The sequence below is a fragment of the Aquarana catesbeiana genome, linkage group LG04, assembly GCF_042186555.1.
Source record: "Aquarana catesbeiana isolate 2022-GZ linkage group LG04, ASM4218655v1, whole genome shotgun sequence".
Classification (NCBI taxonomy): Eukaryota; Metazoa; Chordata; class Amphibia; order Anura; family Ranidae; genus Aquarana; species Aquarana catesbeiana.
The window spans coordinates 4,251,318-4,271,699 of record NC_133327.1 but is presented as its reverse complement, the minus strand read 5'-3'; the positions used below and the strand labels follow the sequence as shown (position 1 = coordinate 4,271,699).

The following is a 20,382-nucleotide window of genomic DNA, read 5'->3' as shown; positions in this document are numbered from 1 at the left end:
AAGGAGGTGTGTGCAACTCTCTCCCCTCTAACATTCACTACCAATCACTAGGCCCATACACTATCACGTGATAGGGGTCAGGCACAGCCTTTGCAGAGACATGGTCACTTATTTCAGAAAGGTGACAATATGTCTTTAGGCATATTACCACAACAATCAAATTAACATTTATCTGTTTTTAAAATTGTGGATTTTTATATGGATACATAGTACAATTAATCCAATATCTTTATATTATAGGTCAGTTATGGTGCAACCACTTGTGTTCTCAATAACAGAAATATCTACCCCACATTTTTACGGACAGTTCAAAGTAACCGAAACATTTATTTCATATTATCTGGTCTTCTCCAATTCTTTGGCTGGACGTGGGTTGGAGTTCTATCTTCTGATGATGACAGCGGTAATGAGGAAACCCAACTTCTGACTCAAAATTTAACCATGAAGGGGATTTGTGTTGCCTACATAATCAAGATAAAGCCAGACATTTTGAGCGGCACAGAAAATACTTTTAAAAATAGCATTGAGACCATTAGAATGTCATCTGCTCAGGTTATAATTCTTTGTGGGACCTTTTCTTCATTTATGGCTGATCTTTTAAAAGAAGTGCGCCATGTGCTCTATAATAAGACATTCATTTTTGGACCAATAATTGCTTCCAATGCATTTCTTTTGGAACATTTCAGAGAAATGCTTACAGGTAGTTTGGCTGTAGAATTTTATTATCTGCCTGTCCCTGACATGAAGAGTTTTTATGACAGTTTTCAGGTTGTGAACCATCCTCAGGACTTGTTACTGGAACACATATGGCTGCTACAGCTACACTGTTCAGGAACCAATAAGTCACGTAATAGATTTTATAGTAAGGTATATAAAGTGTCTCTTTTGAACTGCTCTGGGACTAAACGTGTCACTGAATTCATTAGTTTTCAAAGCCCGGGTTTAACTGATCGAGTTTATAAAGCAGTTTATTCATTGGTTCATGCTCTACACAACATGTATCTGTCTATAGGAAGTCAGGCTCCACAGAAGATAACTCAGGTACTGTACATAACAATCTACATCAGTTAAGGAATGACTTTATTATGAAGATGGTTTGCTGTCTATATGAAGTACTTACTGTATTTCCTGTATACATTTATCTATTAGTAAAAAAAAAAAAAATGTTTCAGGTAATACTTCTAAGAGGATGGAGCAAAATCACAAATCTCCACCCTTAATAAAAGCGTTTCGCTGGTGCAGAGAATTACTTCATCCTCGTGCCAATAAGATCCTAAGGAATTTTGAACACTCCAAATTTTGAGAGAAGATGTTGAAGCAGAATGCTAGTGTAGCGTCCACCACCTTTAGGTGGATGCTATAAGGTTAAAATACAGGTTAAATTACCAGTGCCTTACTGTTTGTACAGGTAAGGAGGTTTGATTTGGGTTAGGGTGGAGTTGTAGGTTAGAGGAGGGTGTGACCACCTGTTCATCATCACCCTGGAAAACCCTCCCTTGCTTCTCCAGAGTAATGTTCTGGAAAAGAGGCGGGTCAGGGCTTGAAGGACAGGCAGTGTGTATGGCCCTGGTCCAACCTGGTCCAATGGTTAATTTGTTTGGGCAGGGGCGGGTTCATATATATATACACTGGGGGTCACATGTTCCCAGGAGTTGGTGTGGTAGGAAGAAAGGCAGCAAGATGTGACGTTAAGGATCAGGGCTGGAAGGCCTGGGGTTCAGAGACCCAGAGCTGGAAAGCCATGGAGCTTTGCCGGAAGGCATGGAGGTTCAGAGACTCCATAACTGGAAGGTTTCATCAACCAAGAATCAAGAAGTGGCTGCAGGCCGAGTAGACCAGGGGTTCTTGGATTTCCTTGAGATGGCGAGGGAACAAGTGATCGGAGGTGAGAAGGCAGGTGAGGCCTGAGACACCCAGCATTGCAGTAGTACCACATGCTTTTCAGAGGGGCATGAGCCAGTTCGTTAAGGGAAGATTCTAACTACTCATGCAGCTTAGACAAGAGGCAACTTATATCTGTTGGCTTCATTCAATTAACACAACTGTCAAATCAGGAATAAAAGTTATTGTTTGAACTGTTCAACGGTGTCTGTGATTACTACAGCAGGGTGGAAGAAGCGGGGGATAAACCAGTATGTACTGTATTGAACTAACTAGCAGCTCCTATGGGGGTAGTGCGCTACACTAGGAATGTCTTCTCAGTGGGACTTGGACTTCTTTACACATATATAATTTTTTAAAAATGTTTAAGGTTATGATTGTTGTCCTGTTGGAAGATAAACCTTCGCCCCAGTCTGAGGTCCAGAGCAGGTTTTCATCAAGGATGTCTCTGTACATTGCTGCATTCATCTTTCCCTCAATCCTGACTAGTCTCCCAGTTTCTGCCACTGAAAAACATCCCCACAGCATGATGCAGCCACCACCATGCTTTACTGTAGGGGTGATATTGGCCAGGTGATGAGCGGTGCCTGGTTTCCTCCAGACATGATGCTTGACATTCAGTCCAAAGAGTTTATTCTTTGTTTCATCAGACCAAAGAATTTTGTTTCTCATGGTCCGAGAGTCTTTCAGGTGCCTTTTGGCAAACTCCACTCAGGCTGTCATGTGCCTTTTGAATCAGAAAAGGGATGGCGACTTGGATGCTCTTGAATAAAAGTCCTTTATTGGGTTACATGCGTACACGGGTACAGGCTACACTGATGCGTTTCGGCTAGAAGCCTAGAAGCCTCAAAGCATACATGTTTGATTTAAAAACTGATATTTATAACAGAGTAAGCACTCCAAATAGGGCGGGTGCATCTTAATCAGAGCAATCAAAACAATTAAAAACACATGGAGAAAAGAAAGAGAAGCACAGCAGGCATATGAGAAACATATCATGAACAAATAAAGCATATTCAAAATGGTGCGATAAATGTATCAAACAATGCGACTATGTTGAAAAATGCAGTTATGTTAAAAAAAGATTTATATCCATCCTGTCGTTCAAACCATACGGTTTTCTAGTATTGAGGGTATATATCCACCATACTTCACGCATCAGCAAAATATGATGAGTGTCACCTCCTCTTGGGGGTTTTTTAACCTGTTCAGCACCAAAAAAGGAAAAAGGGTCAAGATTGCCATGATGGAATTCCCGGAAAAGGTTTTGACACATTTAAATTTAAATTCAAATGTGTCAAAACATTTCCGGGAATTCAATCATGGTAATCTTGACACTTTTCCCTTTTTTGGTGCTGAACAGGTTAAAAAACCCCCAAGAGGAAGTGACACTCATCATATTTTGCTCAAGCATGAAGTATGGTGGATACATACCCTCAATACTAGAAAACCGTATGGTTTGAACAACAGGATGGATATAAATCCTTTTTTAACATAATTGCATTTTTCAACATAGTCGCATTGTTTAATACATTTATCGCACCATTTTGAATATGCTTTATTTGTTCATGATATGTTTCTCATATGCCTGCTGTGCTTCTCTTTCTTTTCTCCATGTGTTTTTAATTGTTTTGATTGCTCTGATTAAGATGCACCCGCCCTATTTGGAGTGCTTACTCTGTTATAAATATCAGTTTTTAAATCAAACATGTATGCTTTGATGAAGGCTTCTTAGCCGAAATGCGTCAGCGTAGCCTGTACCCGTGTACCCATGTAACCCAATAAAGGACTTTTATTCAATTGCATTTTTCAACATAGTCGCATTGTTTAATACATTTATCGCACCATTTTGAATATGCTTTATTTGTTCATGATATGTTTCTCATATGCCTGCTGTGCTTCTCTTTCTTTTCTCCATGTGTTTTTAATTGTTTTGATTGCTCTGATTAAGATGCACCCGCCCTATTTGGAGTGCTTACTCTGTTATAAATATCAGTTTTTAAATCAAACATGTATGCTTTGATGAAGGCTTCTTAGCCAAAACGCGTCAGCGTAGCCTGTGCCCGTGTACCCATGTAACCCAATAAAGGACTTTTATTCAAGAGCATCCGAGTCGCCAGCCCTTTTCTGATTCAAGTACTGCATTTTGGGGCCTGAATGTCCTGGCTAGAGCACCAGATCACAGTTCATAGATCATCATATTGGCAGTGGAGCTGGGGTATCATTTTGCTTCTGTCATGTGCCTTTTCCTGAGGAGTGGCTTCCATCTGGTCACTATACCATACAGGCCTGATTGGTGGATTGCTGCAGAGATGGTTGTTCTTCTGGAAGTTTCTCCTCTCTACAGAGAAATGCTGGAGCTCTGTCAGAGTGACCATTGGGTTCTTGGTCACCTCCCTGAATAAGACCCTTCTCCCCTGATTGCTCAGTTTGGCCCGGCAGACCACTATAGGAAGAGTCCTGATGGTTCCAAACCTCTTCTATTTACGGATGATGGAGGCCACTGTGCTCATTGGGACCTTCAACGCTGCAGAAAATTTTCTGTACCCCTCCCCTGATCTGTGCCTCAATACAATCCTGTCTCAGAGGTCTACAGACAATTCCTTGGACTTCATGGCTTGGTTTGTGCTCTGACATGCACTCTGTTAACTGTGGGACCTTATATAGACAGGTGTGTGCCTTTCTCAATCATGTCCAATTGACTGAATTTACCACAGGTGGACTCCAATCAAGTTGTATAAAGATCTCAAGGATGATCAGTGGAAACCGGATGCACCTGAGCTCAATTTTGAGCGTCATGACAAAGGCTGTGAATACTTACTGTATGTACATGGGATTTTTTTTGTTTTTTATTTTTAATACATTTGCAAAAAATTCTAACATACTTCTTTCACATTGTCATTATGGGGAATTGTTTGTAGATATTTGAGGAAAATAATGAATTTGATAAATTTTGGAATAAGGCTGTAACAAAATTTGCAAGCACTGTACCTTTGAGGTACTTGCAGGAGTACTGGAAGTACTGTCATGGATTCTGCAAGTCTTGTAACATGCCCCACCTCACTTACTCACAGCCTCCAGATGTCTCCCAGGGTCAGGTTTCTTGGGATGTGCATAATGGAAATCTCTATATAAGTGAGATGCATGCATTCTGTCTCTTGGAAATTTTCTTTAGTTTCAAACCCCTTTCACTTAATGAGCTAGTGAAAGTGCCCAATGACTCACCAAGAAACCACAATGGTTTTAACCTCAAACAGAATATAAGAATACAGTAGGTGGTGGCAAAGAAGCAAAAGACCTGCAAGAAGAGGAGTCTAGGGTCACTAGCTTTAGACAAGAAATGCATGTCACATCACGTGTGGTGGAGCCTGATGTGAAAAGGTAGGCATTTCCTACACCTCTGGTTCAGGGCCCCTGGTAAGGTAACTGGAAGCATGAGAACACAGAGTGGCACAAGTACCTGACAGTTCTCGCAATGACAGAAGCAGAAAAGTTTGTCTGTGAGTTTCCAGGTGCAGGCTGGACCATGATTGCCAAGCAGAGGATGACAGGCTGGAAGGCAGTGGCAGCCCGTGCATTGTGGGCGCATGGGCGCTGCCCCCCCCAACACCGCCGCCATCCCTATCCATGCGCCTGGCATCCTGAATTCCTATGGCTGGCATTGGGGGTGTGTGTTTTTTGAAGCACCTGATTAGAGTCAGAGGCTCTAATAGGCTTCAAAATAGAGTGGGCTGGGGGTGCAGAGCATTGCGTCCAGAGCCCACCCAGTTGTGTTGCAACAGCATATAAATATTCACTTTTGCAACACTGATCCTCCTCCCGGCCAATCAGGAAGCGGGTCTGATACCCGTCACCCGATTGGCTGAAAGGACAGGCGATCCTTTTGGATGCCTTGGAGGAGGGGAGGAGACACACGTTGGAAGCCGCTGTGATCTTAGAAGAGAAGAGGACACAGGAGACGCTGCCAGATGACAGCTGCAGCGTGATCCCCTGCCCGATGTGCCCGCTGATTCCCGCCGCTGTGTGCCCCCTGCTCCCCGCCGCTGTGTGGCCCCTGATCCCAGATGCTGTGTGTCTGCCGTTCCCCGCTGGCGATGAGGTAAGTGCCAGTGGCCTGGCAGACAGCAGGAGGAGGGGGGGTTTGAGGTGCCGCAGGGGGGTGGTCCCCCTAAACAAAAAAACACCAGCCGCCACTGCTGGCAGGTTACTGGTAAACAGATAGCAGGCACTTGGCAGACTGCAGGTGGCTGAGCACTGATGGTAGGCAGAAGCTCAGAGTGTAGAGCAGGGTCAGGCAAGCCAGATCAGTAACTAGTAGGCAGGTCAGGAACCAACAGGGAACAGGAGAGTAGTCAGAGTCCAGGCCAGAGTTGATAATGGTGAGGCAGATTCAGCAAAGGAGCAGACAGAGATGTAGTCTAGAGGCAAGCCAGGGGTCGGTGCAGGCAGAGTTTAGACGTGTTCAAAAGGGGAAACAGGAGATCAGATGTAGGAACGGATAGCATATAGTTATACAGGACAATGTTATAGACCAGAGTTAGACCATGTATATATATTGTGGCATTGGGACCCTGTGCTACCTGGAATATTGCTGGTTTACACCAGATTTTGGAGAGAAAGGCACGCTGATTGCACAGCTGTGTGCTGGGCTATTTAGTTGTGACCTGGCTATGGCTCAGGGCCCCACCTGACAGACAGGAAGTCTGTGCATGGGAGTCAGGTGGACTCCCATTCCTCTGCAGGAGCCAGAGCATGCATGTCTGCAGGAGTCAGAGACTTCATGGGTGCAGCCAGAGCATGCATGTCTGCAGGAGTCAGATGTACTTTGTGACAGAGCAGCAAGGCGCTAATGAGGAGTATGCTAGGAGAGAGCTTAACTCAAGGAAACTCTTTTGTTCTAAGGAGCACACATAAGGCCTAGGCTACAGGCCTGAAGCAGCCGTGTGGCAATAACGTAAGCAAGGAAGCTGTAAGAGAGAGTGTCACCAGAGGTACAGTGTGGGTACCAAACAGGGACACAGTTACAGGGTCAAGAGGACCGAGGTCAACGCCCGAACAGCAGTGCTGACCAGACAGCCAGGTGGCTCGGTATTTTTTCCATTTATTTCATTATTGCTTTGTGGAAGAAACCCCTGCGTGGGACTCCTGGATGGACTGTTTTTCTTTTACTTCAATAAACATGGGCCAAAAAGCCCTTAAACTGCATATCTGGCGTAGACTCAGCTCACTGGTAAGCTCTACACTGAAGCTAAATATGCTCTTTGGTATGCTCTATCCTTGCATACCAAAAACAGTGAGTAGCAAGAAACTGTGTGTTTTTCAGCAATGCTGTGAGGATCAGCTAATGTGAACCAGTGGAGTCTGCATGTGAAAGTGTGCTGCTTGCAAGTCTTGCAAGAAGAGACAGGACGTCAAATTTTCCTGTGTTAAAAGGAACTGTGTTAAAAAGCGTTGTGGGCCTGACTGCAGAGATGGGGCGGTCAAAACGCAAAAAGGAAGCAATGTTTGCTGAGATGAGAGACAGAACCCTGTGGCTGGAGGTGTTATTACTGACAGAACAAGCCCCAGACTGGTGCAAGATGCACTTGGCCGCACTGGAGCAAAGGACAAAGGAAAGCAAGCCATCCTTTAGTGCAAAGAGTGAGCAGATGGGTGTGGTTGCCCATGGCAACAAAGCAGAAATCTGTACAGCTGACTTCATACAGCCTATGTTGCCTTCTGAACATGTTGAAGACTTTTTGGCTGAATTTGCGATGATTGCTTCCTCCCAAGGGTGGCCCAGAATCCACTGGGCTGAATTGGTGCAACCTTTTCTGATGTAATAGTACCGAGAGGTGTACCGCGGGATATGTTATAACCGAGACGACTACGACAATTTCCTGGAAGCAATCCAATCTAGAGAGTGCTGGAAAAATTCAGCAGGGAGGATGTGGTCCCCCATAGCAACCGGAGAAAGTCTGTTTGCAGAAAGGAGAAGCTACAGCCGAGATGTGGCTCAAATTCTGAGTGAAGAGGTTTGTGCAAAAGTGTCTGTTGTCACCCCTGGCAACCGTGAAGGAAATTTTGTTCAGCCTACAGGGGGTGATGGAGAGCACAAGAAACCAGTTGTTTCAAGTTATGGCTGCTTGTGTGAAGTGGTTAGCCCAGAGAAGAGGACACAGTATCCAGCATCCTGCAAGGGGTATGAACATGTGTGTGGGTCTGCTGTTACCCCTGGCAACAGAAAACCTGTTTGGCCTGCAGGGGATGTTGGAAAATCCAAGAAGCATGCAATGTTGCCAAGTGTCCAGGTGAGGACATTAGCTTGTGAGAGCACAGCAAGAAGGGACAATGCCCTCAATTGAAGCTTTCCACACCTGTCAACTGGAATGGTAAGACCATTACAAATGTGAGAGAGACTGGTCATGGGACTATTTCAGGGATCCTCAAACTATGGCCCTCCAGCTGTTGCAGAACTACACATCCCATGAGGCATTGTAAAGCTCTGACATTCACAGACATGACTAGGCATGATGGGAATTGTAGTTCCTGAACAACTGGAGGGCCGTAGTTTGAAGACCCCTGGACTATTCCCTGTGAAGTGGGAGTAAGTCCAGTGAGAAAATCTGCTTTCAGAGACTTGATGCAAATTAATACCCTGTCTAGTAGCAAAGCACAGTTTGAAGCTGAACCTGCAGCAAGCTTGAGGACTGTTAAGGACTTGTCTCCGTGCAATGCCCTTTGTATCAGAGAGACAAGGGTTAAAGCTAAACCTAATGATGTGGTGTGTACTAACAATTCTGAAAATGGTGAAACATTTCCCTCTATGTTGGTGTTTAAAAGGGAAAATGGTTCTGTGCAAAGGACAGGACTGATTCAGCAGAGTGTTGAAGTATATATGTCAGGGATGACCACTGAGAGATATTGCCATTGCCCCTAGCAACAATGACAGGTGCAACAGGGTTGTCCCTGGAGACCTCCCAGGAGCTCAAGGTGTCTGAGCTTGAGGTCTCCCAGGATGACTGTGTAGCCACCCTGGGGGGTGAGAGAGTGTCTTATAAAGCAAAAAGTGATATAATAAATATCCCACAGGCTCAAGCTGGTAATGAGCTGGGACAGCCTATGAGAGTCAGGAATGATAATGAAGAATGTATTTCTAAAAATGTTGATGATGAAGGTTTTCCCATGGCAACCACAGGCAGTGCCTCAGAGTTGTCCCTGGAAATCTCATGAGGACTCCCTGTGTTGGAGCCGGCGGGGCTCCAGGACAGCTCTGATACTGCTCAGGTGGAACACAATGGGAAAATAGCTCAAATGATGGAACATGAATTATCACAATCTGATGTGGTTGACAGTGACTGGTGCAGAATGCCTGCTGCTAAACCACTCTGTCCACCTGTGTCTCCATAGGCAGAGGGAGCAGTACTACGGAGTGCTGGTGACTGGAGCACAGACAGGATAGACTGAGATAGTCTCGCCATAAAGGTGTTAGCGTGGTGGAAAGACATTTCTGAAGGTAATAGTAAGGTGGACACTATTGCTGCTGTGACAAATGGAGAGGCTGCAGGGCCAGTAGACACAGGTGCATTGGTTTTTGCAGAAGTTAACCCTCTCCAGTTGGAAAAATCTCAAAGGGGCGCATACATAGCACAGCAAAAGAGATGAGTAATGTTGAGTGTCAGGATAGTGGGATAATGGACAAAGACTTGGAAGGGCTCAGTGTTGCTGAAAATGAGAGGATGAGTGTGACACATGCGATTTGCAGTGCTCATGGGGAGCCGCAAGTGTTGTCAGGTGCCTCTGAGGTGGAGGTCTCTTTTGAGTGTCTCTGCCTCTCAAGCCTTAGCAAATGAGCCCCTCCACGTCATTAGTAAGGGAAAAGTCCCTAGAGTTCTGTGTTTAGATGTGGTATGTCTGGAAATAACTGAGATGCTGTTGGAATTGGTGAAAATCTTTCCGCTGTACACCTGCATGTATCCACCACAGATGGGCGACCTGGTACTGTGTAGTACCAATCAGTGGAGACAGGTGGTACAGGCGATGTTGAGCAATTTTGAAAAAAATTGGTTACTGCAATATTGGTTACTTTTGCAGAAAGTGGTCTTGCAGTTCTCTGTGAGAGTGCTTCCAGCGGCAGTTGTGTGTGGAAAGCACTCAGGGGAACTACTAGAGGAATCAGAAATGATAGACATAGTGGAAGTCTCTCCGTATGCTGGTGTGATGAGGTGCATTCCTGCTGGTGGGGTCCGAGGTGCAGCTGAGCAGTGGTTGGTACATGGCGCATGTTCTGTCTCACCCGCTGGACCTCATGTAAAGAAAGGGCCCAGAGCAGACGCATCAGTAGTGGGAATTCAATCTATCACTCGCAGGGAGGTGCAGGTTGAGGTACCATTGGACACAGAAATTGTTAAAGAGATTGGTGTGGAAAAATGTGGCGAAAAATGTACGTTAGTAGGACAGTCGCTATTGGAGTGTCGGACAACAGGGGGCAATGTGAAACTGCGGGAATGTCCCATAGGGAGTAACTGCCTGCCTGTAGATGGTCCCTCCATAGACACTGTCCTAGCAAACAAGGTGACAAGAAGTCCTGATGACAATGATAATATTGAATTGAATAACCCCTTTTGGAACATTGCTATTGAGGTTAAACAGAAGAATGTGGTGTTGATCTCAGATGGTTTAGTTGCCAAGGGTAACCACACATGGGTTAGTAAACCTGGGAAACAGATGTTGTTGGTCAGTGTTGCGTCAGGTAGTGAGAGGGGTCAGTCCCTGACAGGTTTCATGGAAGTGGGTCCCCAACAGTCCTGGGAAAGTAGGTCTATGGGAAAGAAAAAATAAAGGTAGGATCCCGTGGCCAGAAGGTAGAAGGGATAGAGAGGTTAGTGGGAGCCCAAGGTTCAGGAAGAAGTACTGGTGGAAGCACACCCGGAAGAAGATATGGGTGGAGTGCCCCTTTAGAAAAAAGGTCTCCTGCTGCTGATAGTTGGCACAGAGGTGCCAAGGTGAAGTGCTGGTGGAAACATAAAAAGAAATGTGCCTACGCAGCCAGTGGCTGGCACAGAGGTGTCCCATTCATAGTGACAGGTTTATGTGTTTCTCCCTCCGGTTCGAAACAAGGGGGGAGGATATGTGGCATCGGGACAATGTGCTACCTGGAATATTGCTGGTTTACACCAGATTTTGGAGAGAAAGGCACGCTGATTGCACAGCTGTGTGCTGGGCTATTTAGTTGTGACCTGGCTATGGCTCAGGGCCCCACCCGACAGACAGGAAGACTGTGCATGGGAGTCAGGTGGACTTCCATTCCTATGCAGGAGTCAGAGACTGCATGGGTGGAGCCAGAGCATGCATGTCTGCAGGAGGCAGATGTACTTTGTGACAGAGCAGCAAGGCTCTGATGAGGAGTAAGCTAGGAGAGAGCTTAGCTCTAGGAAACTCTTTTGTTCTAAGGAGCAGACCTAAGGCCTAGGCTATAGGCCTGAAGCAGCCGTGTGGCAATAACATAAGCCAGGAAGCTGTAAGAGCGAGTGTCACCAGAGGTACAGTGTGGGTACCAAACAGGGACACAGTTACAGGGTCAAGAGGACCGAGGTCAATGCCTAAACAGCAGTGCTGACCAGAGAGCCAGGAGGCTTGGTATTTTCCATTTATTTCATTATTGTTTTGTGGAAGAAACCCCTGCGTGGGAATCCTGGATGTACTGTTTTTCTTTTACTTCAATAAACATGGGGCAAAAAGCCCTTAAACTGCATATCTGGCGTAGACTCAGCTCACTGGTAAGCTCTACACTGAAGCTAAATAACCCCCAATATTACAAGATAGATAGATATATATATGAGAGAGAGAGAGAGAGAGATCTCTCTCTCTCATATATATATATATATATATATATATATATATATATATATATATATATATATATATATATATATATATATATATATATATATATATATATATTGGAGATGGAAAGTATTCAGACCCCATTAAATGTTTCACTCTTTGTTATATTGCAGCCATTTGCTAAAGTCATTTAAGTTCATTTTTTGATTATGGAGGCCACTGTGCTCTTAGGAACCCCAAGTGCAGCAGACATTTTTTTGTAACCTTGGCCAGATCTGTGCCTTGCCACAATTCTGTCTCTGAGCTCTTCAGGCAGTTCCTTTGACCTCATGATTCTCATTTGCTCTGACATGCACTGTGAGCTGTAAGGTCCTATATAGACAGGTGTGTGGCTTTCCTAATCAAGTCCAATCAGTATAATCAAACACAGCTGGACTCAAATGAAGGTGTAGAACCATCTCAAGGATGATCAGAAGAAATGGACAGCACCTGAGTTAAATATATGAGTATCACAGCAAAGGGTCTGAATACTTAGGACCATGTGATATTTCAGTTTTTCTTTTTTAAGAAATCTGCAAAAATGTCAACAATTCTTTGTGTTTTTCTGTCAATATGGGGTGCTGTGTGTACATTAATGAGGAAAAAAATGAACTTAAATGATTTTAGCAAATGGCTGCAATTTAAGGGGGTCTGAATACTTTCCGTCCCCACTGTGTGTATATGTATGCATATATGCAGTATATATTATATAGTGTAATATAAATATAAAACATTTGTCCTAAAACAAGCTTATCGTGTGAACAAATGTTAGTGTGATCAATTACAGAGACCTTATATATAAACAACCTTTCCTCTATGAACTTTCCCTTCTATTGTATCACTATACTCTCTTAAAATCCATATTAAGATTTATCCAAAGTTCCATAGCATATGGAAGGGAAATAGTCTTTATCCAATGCAGGAAGTGTCTGAATAAGGACTGTGACAGAGAGAGGCTCTGTCGCTATAAGTTTATAGGAAAAGGTGACCCAGGAGTCTCCTTAAGGGTTATTGCAAGGTTTAGAACTAGCATCTCTCCAGATTCGGTAGTTCTGAATTAGAACATTCAATCCTGGGTCTAGGTTTTGCTAGCTTCCTGCAACCTGACTCACTACACAGGTGTGCAGGGTCATTATATAGTCAGGACTGAGAATTGCTCAAAGCTCTCATTTTGGAGACAGCTTCCAGTTTGGAGACAGGGGGCCCCCAGCCAGAAGCCACGAGACAGAGGTCTCTTCAAGGGGCCAGAGGGACCAGCCAAAAGCCAGCAGATCTTGGTTCCATTATTTAAGTCAGCTCCTATCAGGGGTGTCAGGAGAACCCCAATCCCTAGGCCAGAGGTGGGCCATGCAGCAGGGCGCTGCAATTGAAGGCTAGAGAGCCAAGTGTGTGAGAGAGCTATATGACACAATCAAAGGACTGGTAAGAGGAGCAGCAGTGCTGCCAACACATAATCCAGGTGGCTTGGTATTTTTGTTAAATCATGTTTTGTGGAAGAAACCCTTGTGTGGGCAACTAGTGTATAAGTGAACTTTTCCTTTACTCAATAAAAGTGGGCTGCCACGCCATAAAACTACAGTTTGGACTGGCGCAGCTCATTGTAAATGCACCTGCTACTTAAATTTAATCACCCCAATCTCACAGGACCTTTATGGCAGGATCACCATTGACTATTTTTTTTTTATTTTGATGTTTAAGTATTTTGGTAATACAGAGTCAAAAAAAGCATATCATGGCAACAGGTACTGTAGTTAGAAAGCAGGTACACATGAAACAAGCAGGTATGTTGTGGTAGTTTATGCTATTAAACAAATAAAGTGATTCAACAAAGAAAGGTGTAAAGCACATGCAGAAATGTGTACTGCCTACAGGGTGTAGGACTGTACACATGATAAGGGTAGAGGACCAGGTGGTCCTGTTAGGTTTTGAGGTTTAACATTAAAGTAAATATATAATGAATCAAGGCTAGGGTGAACATTTAGGATGGGCAAGCCAGGAGTTCCACTTTTTTAGGAATGCAGGGATTTGCAAGTGGGCCATGGCATATATATATTCCATTAAACAGTGGTTGTTTAGTGATAATATTACTTTTGTGATAGATGGAGGTTTTAGGGATTTCCAGTGTCTAGCAATAGCCAGACGTGTGGCAATGAAGATGTGTGATAGAATGGTGTGGGCCTGAGGGGGCCAGTGGTCTAAGTCTAGACCTAAGAGGACCATTTTGCGGAGATAGAAGTTGAAAGGATAGAGGAGATAAATCCAGTTAGGGTAGACCAGAAGGGCTTTAATTGGTAAAGTCCACCAGATATGTGTGTGGGGGGGGGGGGGTTCCACGATGTCCACATTCCCTCCAGCAGGTAGGTAATGTAGAGGGGTAGATCCTTGCTAGTTTGGTTCGTGTCAGGAACCAGTTATTTAGAATCTCATGTACGGTATCCCAATGCAGTATGCATTTGGAGACTTTTAATGGTTTTTGAAGGGCTTGATGCCATTGTTGTGGTGTGTAGTTGCGCTTTATAAGGCTTTCCCAGTGTAACATTGCAGAAGTTTTAGATTCAACTGCAGGGACAGTTATGCACTTGTAGATATAGGATATGCCTCTCTGGTGGGGGTTCTCCATTTCATAAAATTTCAGAAGGTGCCAAAAAAAGAGGTTCTCTGACCACGATGTGCGGGAGAGGGCAGAGAGAATTCTAAATTATATTTGAAGAATTCTTTTGAAGGGATATGATGGCTCTTTTGCAGGTGTTGAAAGAAAGAAGCATGGAATTCTGATAGAGATCTCCAATTGTTTGGAGGTCAGCTGACAGCCAGTTTGATATAGGAATATATAATAAGAAAAAAGACTGCGCTGATAAAAAACCTTACAAATAAGCTGCAACACAAAGTGGAATACACACAAATACAAATAAAAAACAAATATGGTTGCGCTCTATACCTTTAACCTTATAAATGTGGTAATAAGTGATCAGTATATGATAACTTAAATATAACTTCAAAAAAGTCCCACAAATAAATTGGTATAACTCTATAAGTGTTCAGTGACACTAAGTAGAGATTCCAATGACAGTCAGTCAGACTTCCAATCGACCAATCTCTAACAAATAGTGAGGATATCGGCTTGTGATCAGTTCCAAGAAATCAAATGTGACTTTGCTTGCAGACCCACCACCATAAGAAGTATGCGCTTACTAGACATGTGCATTCGTTTTCGTCCGAATGCATTTTCGTCCGAATTTCAGGTATTTTCGTTATTGTTTTAACAAACGATAACGAAAGTGCAGAGTCCGAAAAACGAAAGATCCGACATAAACAAATGCTTTATTTTCGTTTTCGTTGCTACAACAGTTCGATATAGATAGGAGATTCGACATGATGATGACAATAACAATCTGTGTCCATCAAACCTGTGGTCGAATGTGCCTAACCTTAGCTCTATTAGTCCAAGATTATTCTACATTGAGAGAAAAGATTCGACGTAGAGAGAAAAGATTCGACGTAGGGGAGTAAAGATTCGACGTAGGGGAGAAAAGATTCGACGTAGGGGAGGAAAGATTCGACGTAGGGGAGGAAAGATAAATAAAAATAATGATGATGATGAATGTTATTGGCTGATTGTAGCCAAAGAGGTGGAGCAGTAAAATAGCTAGAACTAAGTACACACGTACTTTGGCTTATGGTGTCTGTTGAAAGTTCTAAGAAGATTCGACGGAGCAGGTAAACTATACGGCATTGTACAGTTTAGCTGCTCCGTCGAATCTTCTTTGAACATTCGACAGACACCATAAGCCTTCAATGACAGATTCGACCTTAATTTGGATTTTCAGACGAATGCAATTTTTAACGAAAAACGAAATAAATAAAAACGAATTTCGGGAGTAACTAAATAAATTTATTTTTGAGACGAAAACGAAATTCCGAAATGAAATATTTCAGTGTGCACATGTCTAGCGCTTACCAGCGGCTCAGACAAGTAATGCCTGTGACTAACACCCAGCCAGGGCCTTTTTCTCAGACCGATATCGGTCCAATCACCGCATCTGTGGGGGGATCTTCTGGTCCGGACTTCAACAGACCAAATTCTCCACTGGAAGCTTGTATGCAACTCAATGCATGGTGATGCAAATGTGGCTCGGAAAAAAAATCAATAAAATAACCGTAGGTAAAAGCAGCTTGGTTTTTTATTTAAGTGTTAAAAATACAAAATGCCAAATAGGCGTAAGGACAGCAAAAGATAAAAACATATGCAGCCGGCTACATTACACACACCCGTGCTTGCAAACAATGGGATGTAGCGCACTGTGACCTCATGGGGTACGTGCCGCATGACGATGTCAAACCTGTGACCAAACGCATCAGTAGGAGCGTCGTACTGATGTCACCGCGCACTACGTCCCATTGTTTGCAAGCACGGGCGTGTGTATTGTGGACGGCCGCATAGACGGCGTGGCTCAGGATCCGATGGAGGTGAGGAGATAAGGCCTCAGTTTAATAGCCTTTTTATGCCTTCCTTGAGTGTGTAGATTTGTTGTTTGCTGTTGAAAAGTCACTACCACTACATACTATTTGATAGTATAGCCCCATTTGTATGTAATGTTACAATCTCTGAGAATTGCAGTGACTAGGGCAAATTCTCTCCGCTTCTGGGTGGTGGCAGCCGATATATCTGTGTAGAGAGTAATAGAGGAGTAGGGATCTGGTAATGTAGCGGTAGAGCGTGCTGCAGCCATAATTTATTCTTTTACTTGAAAAAAATGGATACGCGCTAAGACATCATGTGGGACTGATTCTGGTAGGTAGTTAGGTTTGACGATCCTGTGGGCGTGATCAATGGCTATATCAGCTTGTGAGAGTTGAGGATTGAGCTTGAGAAATAATTGTTGTATATAGTGGATTAGATTATGCAGGTTTAACAGTTTCGGGGGATACTCCTAAACTTGATATTGTTCCTTCTTGAGCGATCCTCGAGATCTGCCACTTTAGCTTGTAATAGACAAATTTCCTCAGAGTGTTGGTAGGAGGGTTCAGAGGCCTCATGGTGAGTTGAGGCATGTTCTGTAATCTGCCTTTCCAGCATGTCTGTGCATTCCTCTACTTGCTCCAATCTAGTGAGCACAGAGGATAAAGATGAGCGAAGCTCATTGTGTAAGTCTTTCTGTAGAGAAAGGAGCATAAGCTTGAGGGTTTGCTCTGAGGCAGGTTGGTCACTGTCTGGATGTGCAGCTAGGTGTTCCAGGTCCTCATCGCCATGAGGAGATCTGTCAGGGGCATCTCAGTGCTGTTTTTTGTACAGTGGGGCTTTGTTAGGTGAGAGTACTGGTGATTGTGCAGCCTGCTTACCTCTGTCAGTAGGTGAGACTTGGTAAGGGGCTGAAGTGGGCTTTGTGCTGTCCATATCTTCTGTGGTAGGAGCAGGGTCCTGTGTCTCACTGTTCATCGGCAGAGATGGAGGAGGAGACGCCACTCCGGCGCCATCTTGTCTGTGCTGCATGGCCAGCTGTGTGAAAAAGTCCATGAGTCGACGTGACTTGTGCGGGCAGCGGTGTCTCTTTCTGGACTTACCGTTCAGATGCTCTGTGTATTGGCTCCTGTCAGAGAACTCACACAGCAAGCACCCGTCTCCATGCAGCAGCTGCCAATCCTCGTTCTGCTAATGCCAAGGTGCATGCACGGAACCATAGCCAGAGACAAATGAGATCCAGGGTGGGCATGCTAAATGGTACCTCTATGTGAATGCGCACGCGTGTCTGCGAGTGCCAAAGCGCTAATATGCTAATGCGCATGCGCCAATGTGCCAAAGTGCTAATGTGCTAACGCGCATGTGCCAATGTGCTAAGTTGCTACTGCGCATGCGTGTACGCATGTACGCTGGCACGAATCCTGGCACACAGCACCCTATATAAACAGAGAGTCTGCCTAGCATCAGTGCTAGATTGTCTTCAGCTTGTTCCTGTGTTCCTGTTGTTACTCTGCCTGATTGTTAAATTCCTGAAAACCCGGCTATCTTCTGACCATTCTCTTGGATCTCCCCTGCCTGCTGAACCTGCCTCTACTTGCAATACTGACCTTGGCTTGAACTTATGATTACGGCTCTGCCTCCTGATTCTGTACCCTGCTGCCCGTCTGTTGCCAACCCCTGTCTGTTCCTGACTACGGTTTTGCCTTATGACTTGGTACCCCGCTGCCAGCCTGTTGCCGACTCCTGCCTGTTCCTGATTCTGCAGTTGATCCTGATCTGGCTCCCGCTGAACAAGTTTGGTGATCAGTTTCCACATCTCCTCAGCAGAGGTTCCTATATCTCCAAGTTCCAGCCTCCTGCCTGCAGGCACCTGCACCCTTTCGTTGCCCTCGCACTCCCTGTACCCACCACCAGGGGTGCTTGGACCGGAACCGTGCAAGAGGCCACCCTCATCATTTCGGGCTCCGCTGTAAGGTACGTGACAGCTCCCCTCCGATGTAGGGGAGAGGAGAGAAGAGTTGCTGTGACAGGCAGAGGGTTGCTTTGTCCTGAGGCTGTACGGAGCTTATGGATCAAGCAGCCATCTTGCTCCGTGGCCAGCCAAGCCCCCACCATTGACTATTTTAGTGGAAGCTGTAAAGTTAAACAGATTTATTTACTTTTGAAGTTAATTTAACGTTTGAAAGATTCTATGAGATTTTGATTGAATTTAAATCTAATTTAATAAGTATTAGGCTATTGGATTACAGGAAGGTACTGTATGATTATTATTTTTTTAATTTAACAGATTTATTATTGGGTTAAAAATCAGAGAAGCTCAAAGGGTGACCTACTTTTTGAAGAAAATGGTGAACTTGTCACATTGTTCAGAATTATGAATTGGAGGTCTTTAAACAAAAGTTCTTTAAATCAAAAGCAAGTTGGGAAAACCTTAACAACAAACAGATCTCAGAAGAATTTCTTTGTCAAGGTAGAGAATATTATCTGGAAAAGTGGAATTAATAAGGTTAGATATACTCTTTATCTACTTCAATAAAACGGACACTTTCACCCCCTTCCTGCCCAGGCCAATCTTCCTCTTTCAGCACTGTCACACTTTAACCACAGTGACTGGCGCATGCCGATGTACGTTGGCAGAATGGCACGGACAGACAAATGGGCGTACCTGTACGTCCCTTTGAATTTCCCGCTGTGCCATCGCGTGCGCGCCCGTCGCGAGCTCCGTGAGTCCGACCGTGGGTCCTGTGGACTCGATGTCCGCGGGGATACCCGCGATCGTCTCACAGAGAAGAAGAACGGGGAGATGCTAATGTAAACAAGCATCTCCCCGTTCTGCCTAGTGACACTGTCACTGATCATAGCTCCCTGTGATTGGGAGCTATGATCAGTGACGTGTCACACACAGCCCCTCCCCAACCTCAGTTAGAAACACTCCCTAGGACACACTTAACCCTTCCCTAGCCCCCTAGTGGTTAACCCCTTCACTGCCAGTGTAATTTTTACAGAAATCAGTGCAATTTAATCGCACTGATCGCTGTAAAAATAACAGTGGTCCCAAAAATGTGTCAAAATTGTCCGATGTGCCCGCCATAATGTTGCAGTCATGATAAAAATTGCAGATCGGCGCCATTACTAATAAAAAAAAAAATATTAACAATTGCCATAAAACTAACCCCTACTTTGTAGACGCTATAACTTTAGCGCAAACCAATCAATAAACACTTATTGCAATTTTTTTTTTTTTTACCAAAAATATGTAGAAGAATACGTATCGGCCTAAACCAAGGAAAAAAAACATTTTTCATCCAGTGTGTACGATTGTGATTAGCCAGAGCTAATCACATGGTACAGATGGGCTGTGATTGGCCTTGTTTGTACCATGTGATAACTGTGGCCAATCACAGAGATCAACACAATAGTACACAATGAATGGCTATCAACGGAAGCCATTCATTGTGTACAATTCCCATGTAATGCACTGTGATTGGTCACAGCAATCACAAGGTACTGGCAGCAGCCTGGTACACTGAGCTGTGCCGCAACTCGGCCGTGGGAGGTGGGAGAGGCACGATTCTGGGAGGAAGGTATATGACTAAGGTTGCCACCTCACCCCTTTAAAACCAAACACATATTAATTTCACAGGTTCTATGACTGATTTAGGTGGTAATTAAACTCAATTGATGCCTTATTTGCACTAAATTAGCCTCTGAACCTGTGTAATTCATATATGCTTGGGTTTAAAGGGATGAGGTGGGAACCCTATATATGACTTGTTTCATCAGTCTATCAATTAAGGGGTGTGGTTAATTGCTCACAGGTGCCTATTTAACTTGTTGTAGGACTCAGTCTGAGCGTGCTCAGTTTGAAGCTGTGGAGCTTGGTGTAAGTGGAGCTGGATTAAGTGGGAGTTAAAAACAAGAGTTTAAAACAGGAGGTTATAACAGGGGTCATAGTACCTGTGTAGTGTGAGTATCTGAGTGTTGTCTGAGTAGTGTGTGTGGATCGTTAGTACTTGTGTATTGTGTACCTGTGTATTGTCTTGTCATGTACCTGTGTATTGTCTTGAGTATTAGTGCCAGGAAGCTAGTTGTTAGGTAATTTGGACAGGCTAAAATCCCCAAATCCTCACTAAATTTAATAGGTACGATGCCCGGCGGGTGTGGAGAGGCGACTCTTT

General features: G+C 44.2%; 1 protein-coding gene across 1 annotated transcript in view; it reads left to right on the top strand.

Moving 5' to 3' along the window:
* The window catches only part of LOC141141098 (vomeronasal type-2 receptor 26-like), a 43,042-nt gene that overhangs the window by 11,463 nt on the left and 11,197 nt on the right, over positions 1–20,382 (top strand). Inside the window, exon 3 of the mRNA XM_073628806.1 lies at positions 241–552. Coding sequence (XP_073484907.1) covers positions 241–552 — 312 coding nt within the window. The remainder of the gene's footprint in view (positions 1–240; positions 553–20,382) is intronic.